The following is an 18983-nucleotide window of genomic DNA, read 5'->3' on the forward strand; positions in this document are numbered from 1 at the left end:
GCCCTGAAACGAATTAGAGGGATAGAGAACGGCTGGCTGGTTTTTCAAACAAAAGGTTTTTTTTGTAATTATAATTCATTTTAAAATTATGATTTGACTGATGTCGAACACTCGGTGCGGCTCCCATGTCCCAAGATCTATTGCTGACAAAATGAAAACAATCAGGCTCTGCTCATATTAAGTTTAAGATCACAATATTTAACTCCCAAATCACTCGTCACATGACCCATAAAATACAGATCGTCTGACATAAACCCTCAATTTATTGACTTACAGTGCCAGCCAGCACAGTAATTTTAGTGTGCTTTGGACTCAGTCAATGCCTCCATAATTAGTGAAGCTCTAAAAGGGTCAGAACATATAGTTTTTAAATGCAATAAATCAGCAAAAACATTATCCCAAAGAAGTGTTTACACAATAACTGCAGTTGTCTGTGGTTGAGGTTTGCAGGACAGAAGTTGGCACAAATATTTGTCTGAAAAAAAGACAGATGGTGGCGGTCAAGGCAATTTCCTTATTTGATTAACACCGCAACATTTCCTCTGTTACCGACAGTTTTTGTTCGATGAGGTTAAAAGACTGCGCGCTAGCTGAAATTCACCCTTGCAGCTCGTGTGCAAATGAAACGTTGAATTTAGTTGTCCCCGTTTCATTCCTGTGGTAGCTGTGAAACAATTCCCCTGTTTGCAGTGACGCCAAACCGACTCTGTGCTCGCGCTTCAAGTCCCTGATCAGCCTGAAAACTTTAATTACTAGGGATGTCCCATATAGCCTTTTTTGCAGATAACCCATATGCCGATATTGTCCAACTCTCAACTTCCAATTCCGATGTCAACCCATACCGATATGTGTAACATCACATATCTCCTGTCGTGGAAGGACTGGACTGGACAGGACTGGACCTATTACCTTATTATGTATTATTATTATTATTATTCATCCATCCATCCATTTTCTATACCGCTTCATCCTCATTAGGGTCGGGGGGGTATGCTGGGGCCTATCCCAGCTGACTTCGGGCGACAGGCGGGGTACACCCTGGGGTACACCAACGTGCTAACCACTAGACCACCGTGCGGCATTATTATTATTATTATTATTATGTATTATTATTATTTATTATGTATATTGCACTACAAATGTGACATGATGTGTTCCGTATTTATTCCTTTATGTATTTATTCTTATTCTATTTTTAGTATTATTTGTATTATTATTTATTTATTATTATTTGTAGTATTGGCTGTTTTATTTTGTGATTAAGTTCATTGTGACATTTTTGCAGAGCTGCTGGAAATGTGAATTTCTCTTGGAGAGTAATAAAGTATCTATGTATGTATGTATGTATTATTTTTTGTGGCGTTAACACCGGCGCCGCGAATGGCTGTTTCAAGCAGCTCTGTTTGTTTATTCAAGCACATGTTTACGTGCCGTGACATATGACATCCAGCATCATTGTGATTCCATTGATATCAAGGCGGCACCACCGGGGCTAGGATGAAAGTCAAGCGGCTAGCAAGGAAATGGAGATTCAAGCTTTCAGTCCCTTCCATTATCATGGGAAACGTGAATTTACTACTGAGCGAGATCGACGTGCTGGCAAGAACTTTCAGGGAGCGCAGCTTATTTGTGCCTCACTGAATGGCTAACAGCTAGCCTCCCAGAGGCTAACGTGAGGAGCTAGCCGACTTCATTACAGTCAGAGCGGCCAGGAACACAAGAGCCTGTGGAAAGCGTAAAGGAGGTGGGCTTGCACTGTATGTGAACAAACTGTGGTGTCATCCTGGCCATGTGAACATTAAAATGTCCATCTATACAGCATTTTTTTAATATCGGTTGTCATTTTTAGAAAAAAAAAACAATACTGATCACATTTTTATGCAATATTGGGCCGATATTACCGGACAACCCTATTAATTCCCTTTAATTGAATGGTACAAGTTGAATGGATCTTTCAACAAACGTTGATGCAAAAGTCATAATTTCACATGAAGTTCAGTTTACTTGTCTGAAGTACTACACGGCTACGCTCAATAGAGTTTCCCACAGTGCTGTGACACAGGCAGTGGCATGCATTTTCTGAGTTAGTTTTTTCAGCGTTCTCTGGTCAACAAGGAGGGCAGTGTCCACTTAGTTACTTTTCGTTATGTACGCTGTGGATATTGGGGTGTACAAAGAATGTGTGTGGAGGTGCATTTGTTTAAAACATTAAGAGGTGAAGGTACACTAGGGCTCACCTGCACAGATTCTGATGATGAAGCCAACTCACCTGTCTGATGGCACACAGCAGCTTCCCGTAGCAGAACACGATCACCAGTAACGGCACGATGAGGCAAAAGACAAACAGACAGATGATGTAAGATATGTTATTTGCCGTCGTGGCCTTCCAGTCCACAGAGCAGGTGGTCCCGGGCCCTTCTGGACCATAGCGACTCCAACCAAAGAGTGGAGGCACGGTCCAGATGAGGGAATAGACCCAAGAGAGGATGATGCCAAAGGCGATCTTATAGTAGTTGGAGGAGTCTGCCTCAGTGGGAGTCATCATGGTGCAGTAGCGCTCATAGGAGAGGACAGCCAGGGAGATCAGGGACACGATACCTACAGTGGGACAACAGATAATTAGCTGCATCATAAACTGCTACCATAGAGGACAGTAGTAACAGATATCGAAGAACATTTAAAAATGCCACTTTACAAAGTGTCTTTTTTTTTAATATGGCTTCTCAATATATAAAGCCATCTATCCATTCATTTTCTATATCTCTCATCAGGATACAGGGCAGTTCCTGAGACAACCATTCACAATAGACCTGCGACTATTTTCTTAGTTGATTAATCTGAAGCTTATTGTTTTGATTAATCGAGTAATCGGTTAGGCCCCAGACAAACCAACCAAACACAAACAGTTAGTGGTTTGGTAGTATATCATATCACATATCAAAAAAGAATATCCTGTTTTGTCAAAAACACAATGTTAATAGGTCTGTTTCCATGGATCACTAAGGAAATTAAAAAGTAAAATCAGAGAAGATTTACATTTTTAAATCGAAAAACGATTAATGGACTACCACAGTCGTCATCAATTAATCATCAATTTGTCAATTAACTGTTGCAGCTCTAATTCACACTCACATCTACATAGTCACTGTGTGGAAAGTAAACCTATGCTAGCTGAACCACGATATGATTCGGTGACCGGTGTGAGCCATGTTAAATGACAATAACACAAAATAACTTTTTTTTTTTACCACAGCTTACTTCCAGAGGAAATCATTTAGACAAACAACGATTACCGGTGGTCTTCAGTTTACAGCGTTCTTTGTTACGTTGTTTCAGGGTTACGTACACACTATGTGCTCAATATTGGCCCCACCTGTCTCAATCCCTCGACTCTCCTGGCCATCATTAAGGATAAAGATCGTGCCGTAACGTCTACCCGGACATTGTAAGGATGACAAGAAGGTGGTTTGATCAACAGTCTCTTTGATTTAAAAGACTAACGCTACTGTCTGCCATGCCTGCCCTCTTCTTGGACCTCCCCTTGCCTGCCTGCGGCTGCACAGGTGTTCCTCATTACTGCTCATTACCTGGTCTGTATCATGCCCTCTAGTTTATCAGTCATTGCCCAGTTTGTTATACTTCATGTCACATCTTAGCATTCATAGTTCTTGCCTGCCTGTTTTTGGACTACGCCTTTTGCCTGCCGTCTTTAAACACCTCTGTTTATATGGACTCATTGTCTGTGTAACGACCTTTGCTCAGGTATCAAGGCTTACCCAAGATCTGTCTCCCAAATCTGCCTTTGGATCCACCTCTCTGCCACGACACTGTCGGTCGAACCGTGCCAGAACGACATCAGTGAACTCAACTGTCCTCTCTGCACGCAGCCACACACAGTCAGGGACCGTCATGTTCACAGATGGTCGGAAATCAGTAAACTCTTTAACACTGCGGTACAAATAACTGCCAGGTCAGATCTGCCAGATCCTCTGAAAGCGATGTGAGAACCAAGTGCAAAAAGTACCGATTTGGCACTAGTATCAGATAATAACTAGACAATACCCTTCCAACACATTTGCCAGGTCTTCACATTCAGCGACAAAATCGCGAGCCACATTCAATTAACATGCATGCTTTACACACAAAGGAAACCGGAGAACTCATATAAGCACTGGGAGATCATGGAAACTCCCCACAGAGTCAATTCAAGCCCTGAATCATTTGGCTACAAGGAAGATGTGCAAACCGCATGCTCCACCGTGCTGCCCCACAGCATTTCCATCTCTAAGCAACAGGCATATCCACAGTACTTGCAAACCATAAACAGCAGTAACTCCAATGTCTCCCACTTCACAGCAGCTATTCAGTGAAATATTAAACACAAGACTTGAAAGTTTTTTTTTTCTTCAAATCAATAAGTTATTCACTGAACACACACTCTTACTACCACTATAAAGCTCAGGCCACCTGAGGCTGCAGCTCAGTGTTGCTGACCCCCCAGCATTTTAATTTTGTTTGTATTCTGTTTTGAGGGCATTATGTTCCATGAAATGGTCCTTCAAGCTCATTGATTTTTACTGGCAATTAAGTGGACTTGTGCAGGACACTGCTTGTAAAAAGATGCCCCAGACATTTGGCAGGTTTGAATAATACATTTAAATACACAAGTGGCTTGTGCCATACACACATACAATGATTTTATAGTACATTCACAGTATATTTACAGAATGTTGCAGTTTCACTTTATGGATTGCAAAAGACTACTTGTGTGTTTGGTATCTCTCTTGGTGCAATATGAGAAACTCAACAAGGCTTCGCAACCTCACACGTTTGACGTGCTCTGATTGACTCAGCAACAAGTTCCCAGTTTATGTTTTCATTCATTTTCCTTGCAATCCACTCATAGTTGCTTTTTTTCCTATCTGGCTGATGCTGTCATTTGTTCTCAGGCTGCACTTAATCATCAAAGAGTGGGCGCTTTATCTTCTCATATTCAGGCAGAAGTCCTTCTGAATGTACCTTTCGCTAAAGGTCAAATTTAACTACTGATTGGTATATGTTATTTTGCTATATCAGAGGTTCTTGAAACAGCGTAGTCCATCCATCAAAGTGATGCCTTGATTGCCTGTCTGATAAGTTCGTGATGTTCTCATCCCCTGATGTCAAATAATGATCTGACCAATTTATCAAATAGGAACATGCCAGTCCATGCCGTGAATGTTCTGTATTCTTTCCTAGAGTGATAGCATTTAACAACGGAGCCGTATGATGCCTTATATACTCTTTGGACCATGAACTAGATGTCGGAAAGTCCTAGAGCAGAACTTTATTACTTTGGGTTAACGTGACATGTTCTCCAAAACTGCAGAGATCTTTACATGTATCTTCTTTTCTATAAAAACAGTCGTCCCTTATTTATTGCGATTAACTGGTTCCAGACCAACGGCGATAAGCGAATTTCCGCAAAGTAGGATACAATATTAATAAATGGAATATTTTTGTAGTTAGAGCATAGAAAAACTATTTGACTTTCTGAATACAATTTTTACCATTATTACAATGCCACTGCTTTTTCCTTTTCGGACCCATTCGTCCACCGCAGATGTTGTCGCTTCCTTCATACTGACGACAGTGCAGAGTGATGAGTGAGACCTCAGTCAAGAGTTGCAAGCAAATCCAGTCTATATCGATATGAACAATCTGCTTGTTTTTGATATGGTACTTAAAAGAAATATCAATATATGAATAATATCGATATATCGCCCAGCCCTATTCTACCCGGATGGTGGAAGGATAAAGAACGAGGCGGTCCATCAACAATCTCTTTATTGCAAAAACAAACCAGGCAACTGTCGGCCAAAACGCGGCAAAACAACATCAGCACGTCCTTGATGTGTTCGATGTACAGCGTGAGTCACTTGGGAGTTCATTTCGATATAATTTAGGTATAAGATCCAACTTACACCATACATCACAATCTAGGAACGGATCATGTACGTAAGCTGAGGACTACCTGTACCTCCTTTCCACTGTAGCCAACATTTAGTGCTGGTGCCGAGTCAGTTCAGAGGTGGAGTCAAGTCAGTTCTAAGATGGATGACTCTACACCGCGTATAAATTTGCTTTTTTTTTCTTTACTTACAAAATATTTATTGTGTTGTGACTTGAGCTGCGTGATTAGCCGCAGTAGAAAGCATTGACAACTGCATTTGATTGATTTCAGTTATTCTTTGGTATTTATTTTAAATACATGTGGTCCGCTTTCATCGTGTTATATTATATGGTTTAAAAATGACTGTTTTGAGTTGACTTTCTTTTCTCTTTTGAGTAGATATTTCCAAATAACACATTTTAGAGCTGTAATTATAATACTGGGAATGTAAAACTGTGATATTTTTGCCCAAGGTTATCATACCGTCAGAATCTCACATCGGCCCATGCCTAATTGGCATTAACACCACAAAATATGCACCTCAGCATGCAAACACTCTTCTTCTGAACCGACAGAGCTCACTAAAAGCATCAGTTAAAACTGCCTATTACAGCTGTGACCCAGCTGTGACTACCTAATTAGCAGTTCAATAAAAATGTTATTTATTTCAAATCATACAACCTTTCATTCTTTCTTACAAATAGGCTCAGCCTATGGAAAAGGGAATTTTATACGAACTGTATCAACCAAGTAATGCGCTCCAGTTTGCCTCAGTTTTTCAACAATGAATGCCACACAACTAACTACCCTCACCTACGGTCGTGAGCTTTGGGTAGCGACCGAACGGCCAAGCTCACGGGTACAAGCAGTCGAAATGAGTTTCCTCCGTGGGGTGGTTGGGCTCTCCCTTACAGATAGGGTGAGAAGCATTACCATCCGGGAGAAACTCGGACTAGAGCCACTGCTCCACCGTATTGAGAGAAGCCAGGAGAGGTGGATGGGGCATCTGATTAGGATGAGTCCTGGGGGAGGTTTAGGAGTGGTTAGGATGAGGTTTAGGAGGCCCTGGGGAAGACCCAGGACGCATTGGAGAGACTGTATGTCTCAACTGGCCTGGGAACGCCTCGAGATCCACCGGGGAGAGGGAAGAGAGGGCCTCTCGTCTAAGGCTGCTGACCTGTGACTCGACCTCGGATAAGCGGAAGATGGATGGATGGATGGACAATTGACTAATTTGTTCGGAAGAGAAAAAAGATGGATCAGTAACAGCATGAGCAGTGTCTTGGCGGGTCGGCCAGTGTTCCATCTCACTAAAACAGCGTGATCTAGGTTAAATGACAGAAACACCTATTTATACATCATGAGGTTACCATCAGCATTAGAGTTGTGAATGATAAACCGATGCGACCGGATATCCGGTTTGATAATCCCCCTTGATCGATAAGAATCAGCCATAAATCCTTAGATTAATCGACTGTAGAGACCCGCAAGACTAGTAACCGGCTCACAGTTCGTCTCTTAAACAACACGAGAGCCTGGGCTGACAGTGAAAGGATGTCGCGCATTCACCGTAGCTTACCGTGTTTGAATACGAGAATGGATGTAAATAGTAACAATGCGTACATTACAGCAATCTACTTGATCGTATTTTATGTGTTGTGTAAAACTAAGACAGGAACAACATCTAATCAAAAGCATTCAATGAATACAGAGCCACCGTCCACCAGTACAAGCCTGGAGTTTTGTTTTGCAGAGAGAAGTTTATACGTCGCTGTTTGCTGGCATGAATTAACTTGGGGTTATGCACAAATCCAACAAACATTCATATTAGCTCTCATTAAACGTCATCAAATATGACCTTTTATGCATTCCCACATAGTATCAGCATTCGGGACCCAATATGAGGTGAAAGAAAAAGGGGGAAAATACAGTATAGTAGTCTGTCTGTGCATTGTGCGTTCAAGGGCCGTCAAACAAAGTGGGCCAGCTGTCAGGATTGTGTGCTGCGGTACTGCCATCTACTGTTTCTCTGTTGCAGCACACTCCTGAGCACCTTGATGAGCTGATCATCCTCACCTGTGCCTTATTGAGGAGTGCTATTTAAGCTGTGTGCAATGCTAGGTTCAGTGCCAGATTGTCCCTTTGCTACACCCTGTTCAGCTCCTTCCAGCTTGTTCTTGTGCATTGTGTTTTGGCTTTCTGACCCACGCTCGGCTCACTTGTAAGTACCTACCTACCTGCTTGACGTTCTCAGCAGTAGTTGTATTTTTGGTACTCCTGCTAGTTTTTTTGTTAGCAGTTCTTTTAGTTACTTGTCTGTATTTTTCCCAGCTCTCCCTGCTAGCAGTGTTTTTTCTTTGTTTCTTGTGTTATTTTTGTACCTTTTTGTTATCCCTTTTTGTATTAAAGACCTTTTCTGTTTCACGTATTCGACTCTGCATTTTGGATTCCTGTATCACGGCCTTGGCCGTTCGTAACACCAGCAAACAACTTATGCAAAACTGTGGGACTATTTTATTATTAAAATTGATATGCATTTACGTAAAATTTTATGTAGTTATTCACAAATTAATTTTTCTGTGTTTTTTTTTTTTTTTATCATTATGGCTGAAAGTTTGGGCGGTTGGGGACCCATGCCTTCCAGCATGCTTGGGGATATGATGTGCTCTTTTGCACATTAGAAAATACTGTAAGAATGCCGCTTTTAGAGAATTTGAGTCTTTATTTTATCATGTAAAATGAATGTCTACATCAACAAAAATTAACCGTAGAATGGAATTGGATTGAATCCGGGCGAATCGCCATCGATCCATTTTCTATACCGCTTCTCTTCCTTAGGGTCGCGGGGGCATGCTGGAGCCCAGCTGACTACGGGCGACAGGCGGTGTACACCCTGGACTGGTCGCCAGCCAACCGCAGGGCACATATAGACAAACAACCATTCACACTCACTCTCACATTCATACCTATGGACAATTTAGAGTGCATGTTTTTGGAATGTGGGAGGAAACCGGAGTACCCGGACGCGGAGAACGTGCAAACTCCACACAGAAATGCCCAAGGGAGAATCGAACCCATGTCTTCCCGATCTCCAGACTGTTACTGTGTTGGCCAACATGCTAACCACTAGGCCACCGTGCGGTCCTTTTTGAAATATATTGTTTTTGAATGGCATCATAACCCGTGTATCTAGATTCGAATTGAATCGCCCAACACATTTACATCTCTAATCAGCATGTTTGGAAGCTGTTGCTTTACTTAAAGCAAAATTACTAATATGATTGCTTAATGTTAATCTTTTTTTTTTTTTTTTTACTCCCAATGCTTGAGGCGATGCAACTTCACAGCATCGCAAATCAAATATACGGATCAAAGGCAACAGCTGAATCGAATTTCCCCAAAATCAAGCGCGTTACGATCAGATAGAAAAAGAAAGGATCTCGTTCCGCCCCAGCTGTGATGATCCCTCGCTGTGTCTGTCTTGTGCGTCTGCTGGAAAGTATCTGTCTCTGGACCCCATCCCTAATACTACGTATCCGAGAAAAGACAGATTGAATGAAAAACACAGGATTGAGCAATACCCAATCCCACTGTCTTCCAATAAAAAAACATAACACAGCTGTGATCCTACTAGATTTATGTCTTTAATAGTCCTGTAACGTACTGTTTATTACATGAGCCGAGCAGCAGGCTAACCCTCTAAGACCTTTATGGCGGGTCACCGTGCTTCTTGCTTGTCACGCCACGCCGAGGCCACTTTTCAACGGTCGTAACAAATTAACACCACTCCAGCCAGGTGTTGTGTCTGCGTGACATTGATATGCATTAGCTGTCCTGTGGATGGGTGCATGTTCTTCCATCTTTGTGCTCGCATTATGGCTGTTTGGGCATATCTGTGAGTGCTTGCACGGAGGCAATCTAAGTTCAGTATGCCGCAAGTAGCCTCAGCCCTGCAAGGTTAATCCAGAGACCGCGTGCAGAGTCCACTCAAGGCGGCAGCGGGAATCCAACAGTATGCAGGGACACGTAAACTTGATGTCAAATAGAGATGGAGGGGGAACGGTATCTCCTGGACCTCCACATTATAAGGTCAGGCAGAGAGGCATGCAAAAAGGTGGTTAGCAGAGGTGAAAGGGTCAAAGGTACCAAGAGGATGGTATCCAGGCCAAAATTGTCCGAGTATGTGCGTATGTGTGAGCACAAAGCAGAAGACTGTGAGTAAATGGTAGACTTTGGGAATACGGCAAACTCAGTCAGTGGCAGCGATGCCCTTTAACATATCGTCAATTAGAACCACAAAAACGTGAGGAAGACTGACAGTGTCTGTCTCAAAGCTAAAGCCAACATGTTTCATCTAAACAATCTATCCAATCAGGTCTTTGACCCTTCCTCGCTGTTTCCTGTCTTTGAGCCCATTGAGAGATAACTCATCCATAACCAGTGCAGATGCTAATGATGTCTTCCAGTTATCCCTCTTTCAACAAACATACTCTCCTCCCGCTCTATTCCAGCGCACAGAAGCCCAACTCCTGTCAGGTTTATTAAATTGGCTCCTTGTGGATGTCAGAGTAACACATCTTCAACGCTTAATCTCAGCATAACACTTGAGTTAGTGAGCGCATGCGGATATATTGGAGGCTCACTTTGTTAACCGGGATATGACTGAAATGGAGTAATCCGGTTTTGGAAATTGCCGACTTATCTCCACAGAAGTGGAAGTATGAAAGCCTGTTTTCAATTTGCAAAGTTTGACAGACTGCAGCTGCCCATAAGTGAAGGGAATTTTCTCTTTTGTTAAGTCTCTATATTGTTTTATAAAATACAGCACAAGGGCGGTCAGTTCACAAAGCCAGTGAAGGGAGAAAATGATGAGTCAGACTCGATGAGCATCTTGTTTTGTGTTCAATCTCCGCGTTCTTATTAGGGATTTTTAACTAATTCAATCCCAGCCATTTTTCAAAATTCAGCCCCTTCAAGTACGGGCCATTTTAGACAATTTGGACAGATTTTTTAAGGCACATAAAAGATTGTCTTCTATGGCTATATAAACATGGAACCTAACAAAAGAAGGTTTAAATCTCATCTTTCTTAAGAAAAAAAAAGGTTGTTTCTACCATTTTCCGTTCTTTAGTAAGTAGAACAGAGGTAAGTTTCAGGGAAATATCAGTTTCCAACAAAAACAGGGAGAAAAACAGTTTTTTGTGAAAAGATACATTTGAAGCACAACTTTCACTTTGGTGTTATTACCATTTGTTTTGATTCTGTGACAGCTCAAATATCAAAACAACATAAACACATTTGGAACTGAACTGTGTGCGTGCACGCGTGTGCGTGTGCATGCGTTAAAGTTTCCCTACGATGCGTAACCTTCTGCACGCTACACTCCTCCATCGATCCATGCCGAGCTCTGATCAAATGCACTTCTGCCACCTTGTGGCCGTTTTTATGGCTTAAAGCCGCCGTGACTGTGACGTCTTTTCGTCTGCAGTTGCATCGTCACCTCTTTTTGCCTCTCGCGCAAAAAAACGTAAAAGACGTATAAACATGTCTTTGGGAGCGAACGTTTGGGTTTTAAAAAACGGGTAAGTACGTCTTTGGTATTGAATGAGTTAATAGGGATTATTGTTGTTGTGAGGTAATTCAAACCTGCAATAAAAGCCTGTTGTATCGGCGGTCAAGGCTAGTGCTTGTGTGTCTCACCGAACATTACAGTAACATTACTGACACCTAGTGACCAGTGCAGAATGCTACTTATCATTCGCATCGTCTTTGAATGACTGCCTGAATACCTTATATTTGTATTTTAGCCGTTGCTATGCTAGAAATGCTTAAATTAGGCAAGAAAAAAAATACATACAATTTGCTTAAATATGCATATTTTTGTAACTAATAAGAGGCTGTATTCAACCACAAAAGAACATGAGATATTAATTAATACTCTTACTTACTTCCACTCTTACTTTGTGGAAAAAAAATGGCAAAATTGGAACTATGAAGTGGGCAGTGACGACTCTACTATTAGTGCGGGTGCTCTACCATGATTGCTTGTGCAATTTTTAATAGTCGGAAAAGTGATGCGGACCGCCCTATTTAAATGAGGATATTGCGTGTGGCACCATGGAGAGTTTGGGAGAACAGACTGGCCGTAAACGAAAAATAAGGTTTGAAGCCATGGAGTTGAAGGTCTTGGTGGAGGACGCAAATAAACAGACTGGTGATCTCCAGCAGAGACATTTCATCATCATTATAATCCTATATTAGTGTATTTTGTCCTTTTAATATACATGTTTTACACTGTAACATGTCGTGTATTTGTATAATATGTGCTACACTACAACCTGTTTAACTACATCTGCAATTTATTTGGTTATATATTCATGTGAACATGTGGAAAACATACTTTTAGAACGTTATCTACTTACACATTTCTCAGATAGTTCCTTAGCCAGGTGAAATCCACACTATTACGCTCAGGGATGTGAGGGGGCTGGAATGATCCAGACACAAGAAAATGCAGTGTTGCAGGTCATTTTTCCATAGAAAATACGCCATAGCTCGCCATTTCTTCTCGTCCAAATAGGTTGACACGCGCAACTTTCTGCCTCCTTTTCGCCACAATGACCAGCCGTACGTAATGTTGTGCCAGTGTGGACCTGTCCTTAAAAACGTGGTAAAAAAGATGCAAAAACACCGGCCGCAAACAGGTTTCAGATTTGATTAATTATATGGCTGGTGCAAAATGATTACATTTGCATCTCTTACTCCCATTGTTTTCTGTGGTATAATAAACTGCATATATTCTGCATACTCATGAAGGCAAGCACGCAAACTGGATTGACAGTTGTATGTTGCTCATATGACAGAACCTGCGCCCTGTTAGTAGGTCAGTTTTGCTCACCCTGTCAAGCTTGCAGGTGTTTTTATACACACACAGCTTTAGTAAATCACGTCCTGAGTTGGCAGCCTTTTAGTTCGTTGGCTAACGCGGCTCGACTTAACCCTCATTTAGTGGGAATATGTGGTCGCCGGTTCGGACCAATTTTGGATGTGCATGTTTCAACATCTTGACCACTCCAAAAATGGCAAAATGACTAAAGGTTGTATTTTCTGTGTGTTATTTAGGGGACTACTTGTAGTTGAAATTGTGTTCCGGCGCAACAAACAACAGTTGAAGCGACGCCTTTAAAAATCAGATATTTAACGCAGCGTATAGACTCTCTCCCAAGATTTATGAGTCCCTCCACAACAATTTCGACAGGGGGAAAGTTATGACCGCCGGCTGCAACTTATTGTGTATGCGGTCGTAAAAGAATGTGGAGCTAAGCCTTTCGGAAAACTTGTAAATACTTTATCAACTTTGTGATCCTGTTAAAAGTCATTCATAAAGTCGACGTGTTTTTATTGGGAAGACTGATGAGCTGCGAGAAATATTTCAAAGTAGCTGAGCATGAAATTTGGTGGATTGATGGATGTGTCCTGTATGGCAGAAACAAGTAATGGAAACAAGATAAATGGCTACAAATATCCAGATAAATATATAAAGAAGGACGGCGCTGACAGATGCAACGTACTTTTCCGTTTTAACAACGAGGAGATGCGTATTTGTCGTCCATCAGATGTAATGGAATTGACCATCATTGATAACGTCTAGGTTATTCATGTATGATCTCAAATTAAAAACTTTGCAAACTAAGGCTAAGAAAACAAACACTTTTGAAAATAATCAGTGGTTATTTCCTCACAAACTACTCGTTAGACTCACAGTATACAATTTTTCACTTTCAGCTTTTCCCTGTCAGAGGTCGCATCTCCGAATCTCCAAAATGCAATGTCATGTATTGCCATAAAATTGACTTATACGCACACACTAATGATAAAAACACACTTGGATGAATTTGCTACAAGCAAAAAAATGCTACGGCTTGATGGCTCATGACTCTATACTTTGGAAAAGGCTCTGATGTCATTGAAAACATGGGATTATTATTTTAGTTACGTATTGATTTCGCTTTGGCCAATGCTGTAGCCAGTGAGTATTTTACTCATCATGCACATGTCCTCAAATTAATCCAGACGCACTTGCTGATTACTGCACTGATTATGATATTTCCAGCATTGATGCAGGTGCCCACGCGAGCTTTTTATCCTCAGCCTGACCTGGTGTCAGGTGAATTTGCCACTTTTTAGAATTTCAGTCACCCAGCAAAGGTACATCAGGCTCTATTTTCTTATTGCAAATTGCCCCAATATGCTGATGCTGCCTCTGTCATATATCCTGCTCATGACCCCCCCCCCAGGAGCGTGCTCCACAGACGTGCACGTTCCGCCCAGTGCAAACAGCTAAATGAAGGGTGATGGAGCATCTCCTGCCTCAGGCGCAGCCACTCAACTCCAGTAGCAAACATTTAGCAGCCAATTGTCCAACGTGTGCACTCGGCGCCCGGATTTGAGGCTCCACAGTCCATACTGATGACAAAACAAATGTCTGTGAGGGCGCCGTGATGGGTTCAGCAGACCGTCACGGAAGTATCTTTGTCAGTGAGATAATAAAATAGGCATCTCGCCAAGAAGACGTCATGAGTCGCTGCGTTTTAGACCGCGGTGCGCAACGCTGCACGCTCGATTACCAATTGTGTGCTGCTGCACTGCACTTTTGCAGTTCTGCCCACTTATAAGTTACTAATTGTGCCCATTAAAAGTGCAACTATTGATGCATGCATGTAGAAATCGCTGGTCTCCCGGCTTGCATCAAACTTGAATATGATCATATTTGCAATAAAACGCGGAAATGCGTCATTTAGACGCACCGTTTGGTCACCTGGACCACGCAGACTGTAGAAAATGAACACACAAAATGTTGCTGTACTTACCAAAGAGTGAGTTGGCGAAGCCGTACCACACGCAGCCCTTGTCTCCAATGAGCCACCTTCCCTGCGTGCTGGCCGCGAAACTGAACGGCGTCCCCAGTACGCACACCAGCAGGTCGCTGATGGAAATGTTAACCAGGAGCAGGTTGATGGGAGAGCGCAGCATCTTGTAGCGGCAGTAAAGCACCAGCACCAGCAAGTTGTTCACAAGTCCAAAAGTGCCGATGAAGCCCAAGCACACGGCCACGATGAGGTTCCCTGTCGGAGTGAGGGTGGAGCGCTGAGAGCCGCCCCCCAGCTGCCCTTCCTCGGCTCCGGCGTGCAGCGCGCTGTTGAAGCCCGCGCAGCCGCTCAGGCTGACGTTGGATACGAGCATCGCTGCGGCGGCGCACTGGGCGGCCACTACGCGTCAACTGGATACTAATAGAAGACCACAATTACAGCACAGTTGTTGGGTTTCTCTGTTTGTGTGTGCGTGGACAAAGAATGTCACATCCAGTCACCGGGTTGCCCTTTCATAAAAAAAAAATGCAATGATTTAGTGTAACAGTTTATTTGCTGGGTGGTGCAACTTTTCAAAAGTGAATGAAATGAGGGGGTGTTGAAAAAAATGACCAAAAAAAGTTTGATTAGGCTTTGCTCCACCATGTGGCAGGCTGCATGCAGACTCTGCCTCTTTCTAGATGCTCCTGTGTCTTCACAAACACCTTCCCTCTCTGGCCGTGTTTTAAATCATTCTCCGCCGCTCACAGGCTGCTGACGTAAGGCCCGCAGAAAGGAGGGGGTGGGGGGCCGGGAATAGAGCACCATGAAGACCAAATAAACCATCACCGTCATCACCCTCTACGCTCAAGACAGAACTACATTAAAACCCAACCTGCTTAATGAACAGTTGGCTTTCAGGAGCTGTTCTCTGTGGAACCCGTTGGGTCTCACTTCCTTCCAAAACTTCTGCAAGGACGCGAGGAAAGAAATCCAATTGCCGTGACCTGGATGGCTGAATGTCTTCACTATCCCCCAAGAACCAAGAATAACATCTTTCGGGACCTAGCTGACCCTGGGATACCAGAGAAACCTCTACAAATAGGGAAATTTAAAAAAAAAAAGGAACTCCACAGTAGTGCTTCATAAGTGGTGTGATTTGTATTACAAAAATGAATTACATGAAGATCACAGAGGCTCGTCTATGAAACGCATGTGCTGTATTATCTGTTCTCCATAAAATAACTCACAAAATGAAAGCAGGTTTTGCATGGGGCAGTAGCGATGGGAAATACAGTTCCTTTTCCTGACTGGAGTTCTTATGAGTCACTCACTGAAGTGAACTGGGTACTCCATTCACTCAGGCCACTCGTCACGAGGCTGTTACGCAAACTTCGTTTTATATCAAAACAGTGAAACAGGACAAGTACAAGCGTCTGGAATGAGTTTTCCCCTTAGAGATAAGGTGAGAAGCACTGTCATCCGGGAGAAACTCGGAGTAGAACCGCTACTCCTTCGAATTGAGAGGAGCCAGATGAGGTCAGGATGCCACCCGGACGCCTCCCTGGGGATGTGTTCAGGGCACGTCCGAATGATAGAAGACCTCGAGGAAGACCCAGGACACGGTGGAGAGACTATGTCTCTAAACTGGCCTGGGAACGCGTCGGGATCCGCCAGGAGGAGCTGGACGAAGTGGCCGGGGAGAAGGAAGTCTGGGCTCCCCTGCTGAGGCTGCTGCCTCCGCGGATGGACGGATGAATTTTAATGCAGGAAATTAGGCTGCCAACTGAGAGTTTGGGCAACTTGTTGTTTTTCAAGCCAAGTTGTTCCTATCTTATGTGCACTTTTCTGGTGTGTGCCGACAGCGACTGTGTTTCGGTCGTGCTTGTGTTGCTTTCTTGTCACTAAATAGATGAAAGGAAACTGCTCTTTCTTTGGAATTTTGCCAATCATCCACAATCCTTATGTTAGACATGAATACACCTTCTCTTCTCTGTGCGTTCTAAAGATATAAAAACAGCTAAAAAAAAAGAGGCAAGTAATTAAGCATGTAATGGGACACACCAAATCCGCCTATAAAGCCTGCTATTAAAACACCCCCAACCACGTTTAATAGTTTTATACACACACTGTGCCCATGTAGTAACAGGTACATTCATGATAACATTACTTACAATAGTTTGCCGTATTTTGGTCATTTTAAGCATTCCCGGAACGTCCTTCCTGGGCGCATTGATTTCACGTAGCAACACAGAAATGAATGCTACGTCTAGCATTAACTTTTGCAAACTCAAAAATAAAAACACAGCAGCAGTAGCGGCAGCTCCAATATGTAGCGTTACCTTTCGGTAGTGGCCTGAGGCTTTGTGAGCGAGGCACTGACGCCCTGCAGGCAAGTGTGTGGTGAAGCTAGTCACTAGCCGGCTAGTAGCGAGCCGGCTAGTGACGTAGCGTAGTTCTTCGGCGTAACAATGTTAACACCAATAATAATAACAATGTCGCTGCAGCTTGGTTAATATGCAGGTCACATTATTTAAATGGTGCGTTGTTGCTGTTTTTTTTCAGTTTTTTTCACAAGACTCCTTAAACGGAATAGGTGTGTCCCATTACATGTATTTTTAGCTGTCTTTTTATCTCATCAGGTGTTTCCAGTCCCACAACACCCGGGCAACCCGATCAACCGCGGCTTGTGTTCAGGTGGCATTCGCCTTTCCCCATGGATCTCTTCTTGGGATCCAGAGCCGTCTGGAGGCTTTCTCAGCTGCCTCTATGATGTTCTTGAAGGCTCTGGTCCTTGCTGCTGCTGTAATATCCAGCGCACCGAGTGCCCCACATGTCCTCTGCACCCTATAAATACTTTTCTCGACTATAGGTCCAGGTCTGTACAGGATGGTGTCTGGGTACCTGCGCCAGGTAGTGTCTTGTGCGATAGAACGTGACATTAAGGAGAAGGAGAGGCTCATGTAGCCGGGGCAGAGGCATGATACAGCTGTCCCTCGTAATCTCGCATTTTTTCAGAAATAATTAATCAATAGGTGCTGCACGGAAGCCTAGCGGTTAGCATGTTGGCCACGCAGTCAGGAGATCTGGAAGATCTGGGTTGGGATCTCCGTTGGGCATCTCTGTGTGGAGTTTGCATGTTCTCCCCGTGCGTGCGTGGGTTTTCTCCGGGTACTCCGGCTTCCTCCCACATCCAAAAACATGCATGTTAGGTTAATTGGCGACACTAAATTGTCCATAGGTATGAATGTGAGTGTGAATATGCCCTGCGACTGGCTGGCGACCGGTCCAGGGTGTACCCTGCCTCTCTCCCAAAGTAGGCTCCAGTATTCCCCCGCAACCCTAATGAGGATTAAGCGGCATAGTAAATGAATGAATGAATAATTAACTAATAAATTACGGCTGTTTTGTGGTAAATTATGGTCTATTATTAGTTAAAACATGTTGAAATGCAAGTGATATGTCGTATTCTGGTCACTAGGCGGCAGTAATGACACAAAACATTGATGAGGCATTACCTTACATTGCATTACCTTAACGCTGCATGAAGTCAGCCATGGCACGTCCGATATGATATGGTGAGAAAAAGTTTTGCTCCCATGCATGTGGAAGTGGTAAATTTTTGGCTAAGTTTAGACGAAGTAAATTTGAGGTTAACTGGCTAGCTCACTAGCTTGTCAGCTTGCTGGCGAGGGAGGTAATGTTATTAACAGTATTTAGAAAGTCATAAACAGGTTTTCTATGCTCTGACTCCGAAAATATGCCATTTATTAACAGTGAATCCTATTTCGCGGAAATTCCTTTATCGCGGTTGGGTCTGGAACCAATTAACTTTATAAACGAGGGACGACTTTGTCATGCCCATGAGGAAGGAGGTTTTTCTTCCATGACATCGTCTAAAACCGACAATTGGAGCAGCTTTTTTCTCAAAAATGGAGTAAGCAAGTTAGGGAGATGATAGATTTTTATTTAAAAAGTACATTTTGTATAATTGGGAAGTGTTGCAGAGGTTAAAACTAAGAACAAAATGTGCATCTCAGGTCAGGTAGGCTATTAGTCAGATAAACGATCATTCACGATTTAGAGTCTCCATTTAACTTAACATGCATGTTTTTGAAAAGTGGAAGGAAACCGGTTCACCCGGAGAAAACCCATTCACAAACTTCCTGGCTGTAAGGCAGGTGCGCTAATCACACTGCCAC

General features: G+C 42.9%; 1 protein-coding gene across 1 annotated transcript in view; it reads right to left on the reverse strand.

Annotated features, from left to right (window-relative positions):
* Window positions 1-15442, reverse strand: part of LOC129176725 (vertebrate ancient opsin-like) — an 81774-nt gene extending 66332 nt beyond the window's left edge. Inside the window, exons 1-2 of the mRNA XM_054767050.1 lie at window positions 14803-15442; window positions 2270-2598 (exon numbers count right to left, since the gene is read on the reverse strand). Coding sequence (XP_054623025.1) covers window positions 2270-2598; window positions 14803-15175 — 702 coding nt within the window. The 5' untranslated portion in view covers window positions 15176-15442. The remainder of the gene's footprint in view (window positions 1-2269; window positions 2599-14802) is intronic.
* Window positions 15443-18983: the final 3541 nt, after the last annotated feature.

Source organism: Dunckerocampus dactyliophorus, chromosome 2, assembly GCF_027744805.1.
Source record: "Dunckerocampus dactyliophorus isolate RoL2022-P2 chromosome 2, RoL_Ddac_1.1, whole genome shotgun sequence".
Lineage (NCBI taxonomy): Eukaryota > Metazoa > Chordata > Actinopteri > Syngnathiformes > Syngnathidae > Dunckerocampus > Dunckerocampus dactyliophorus.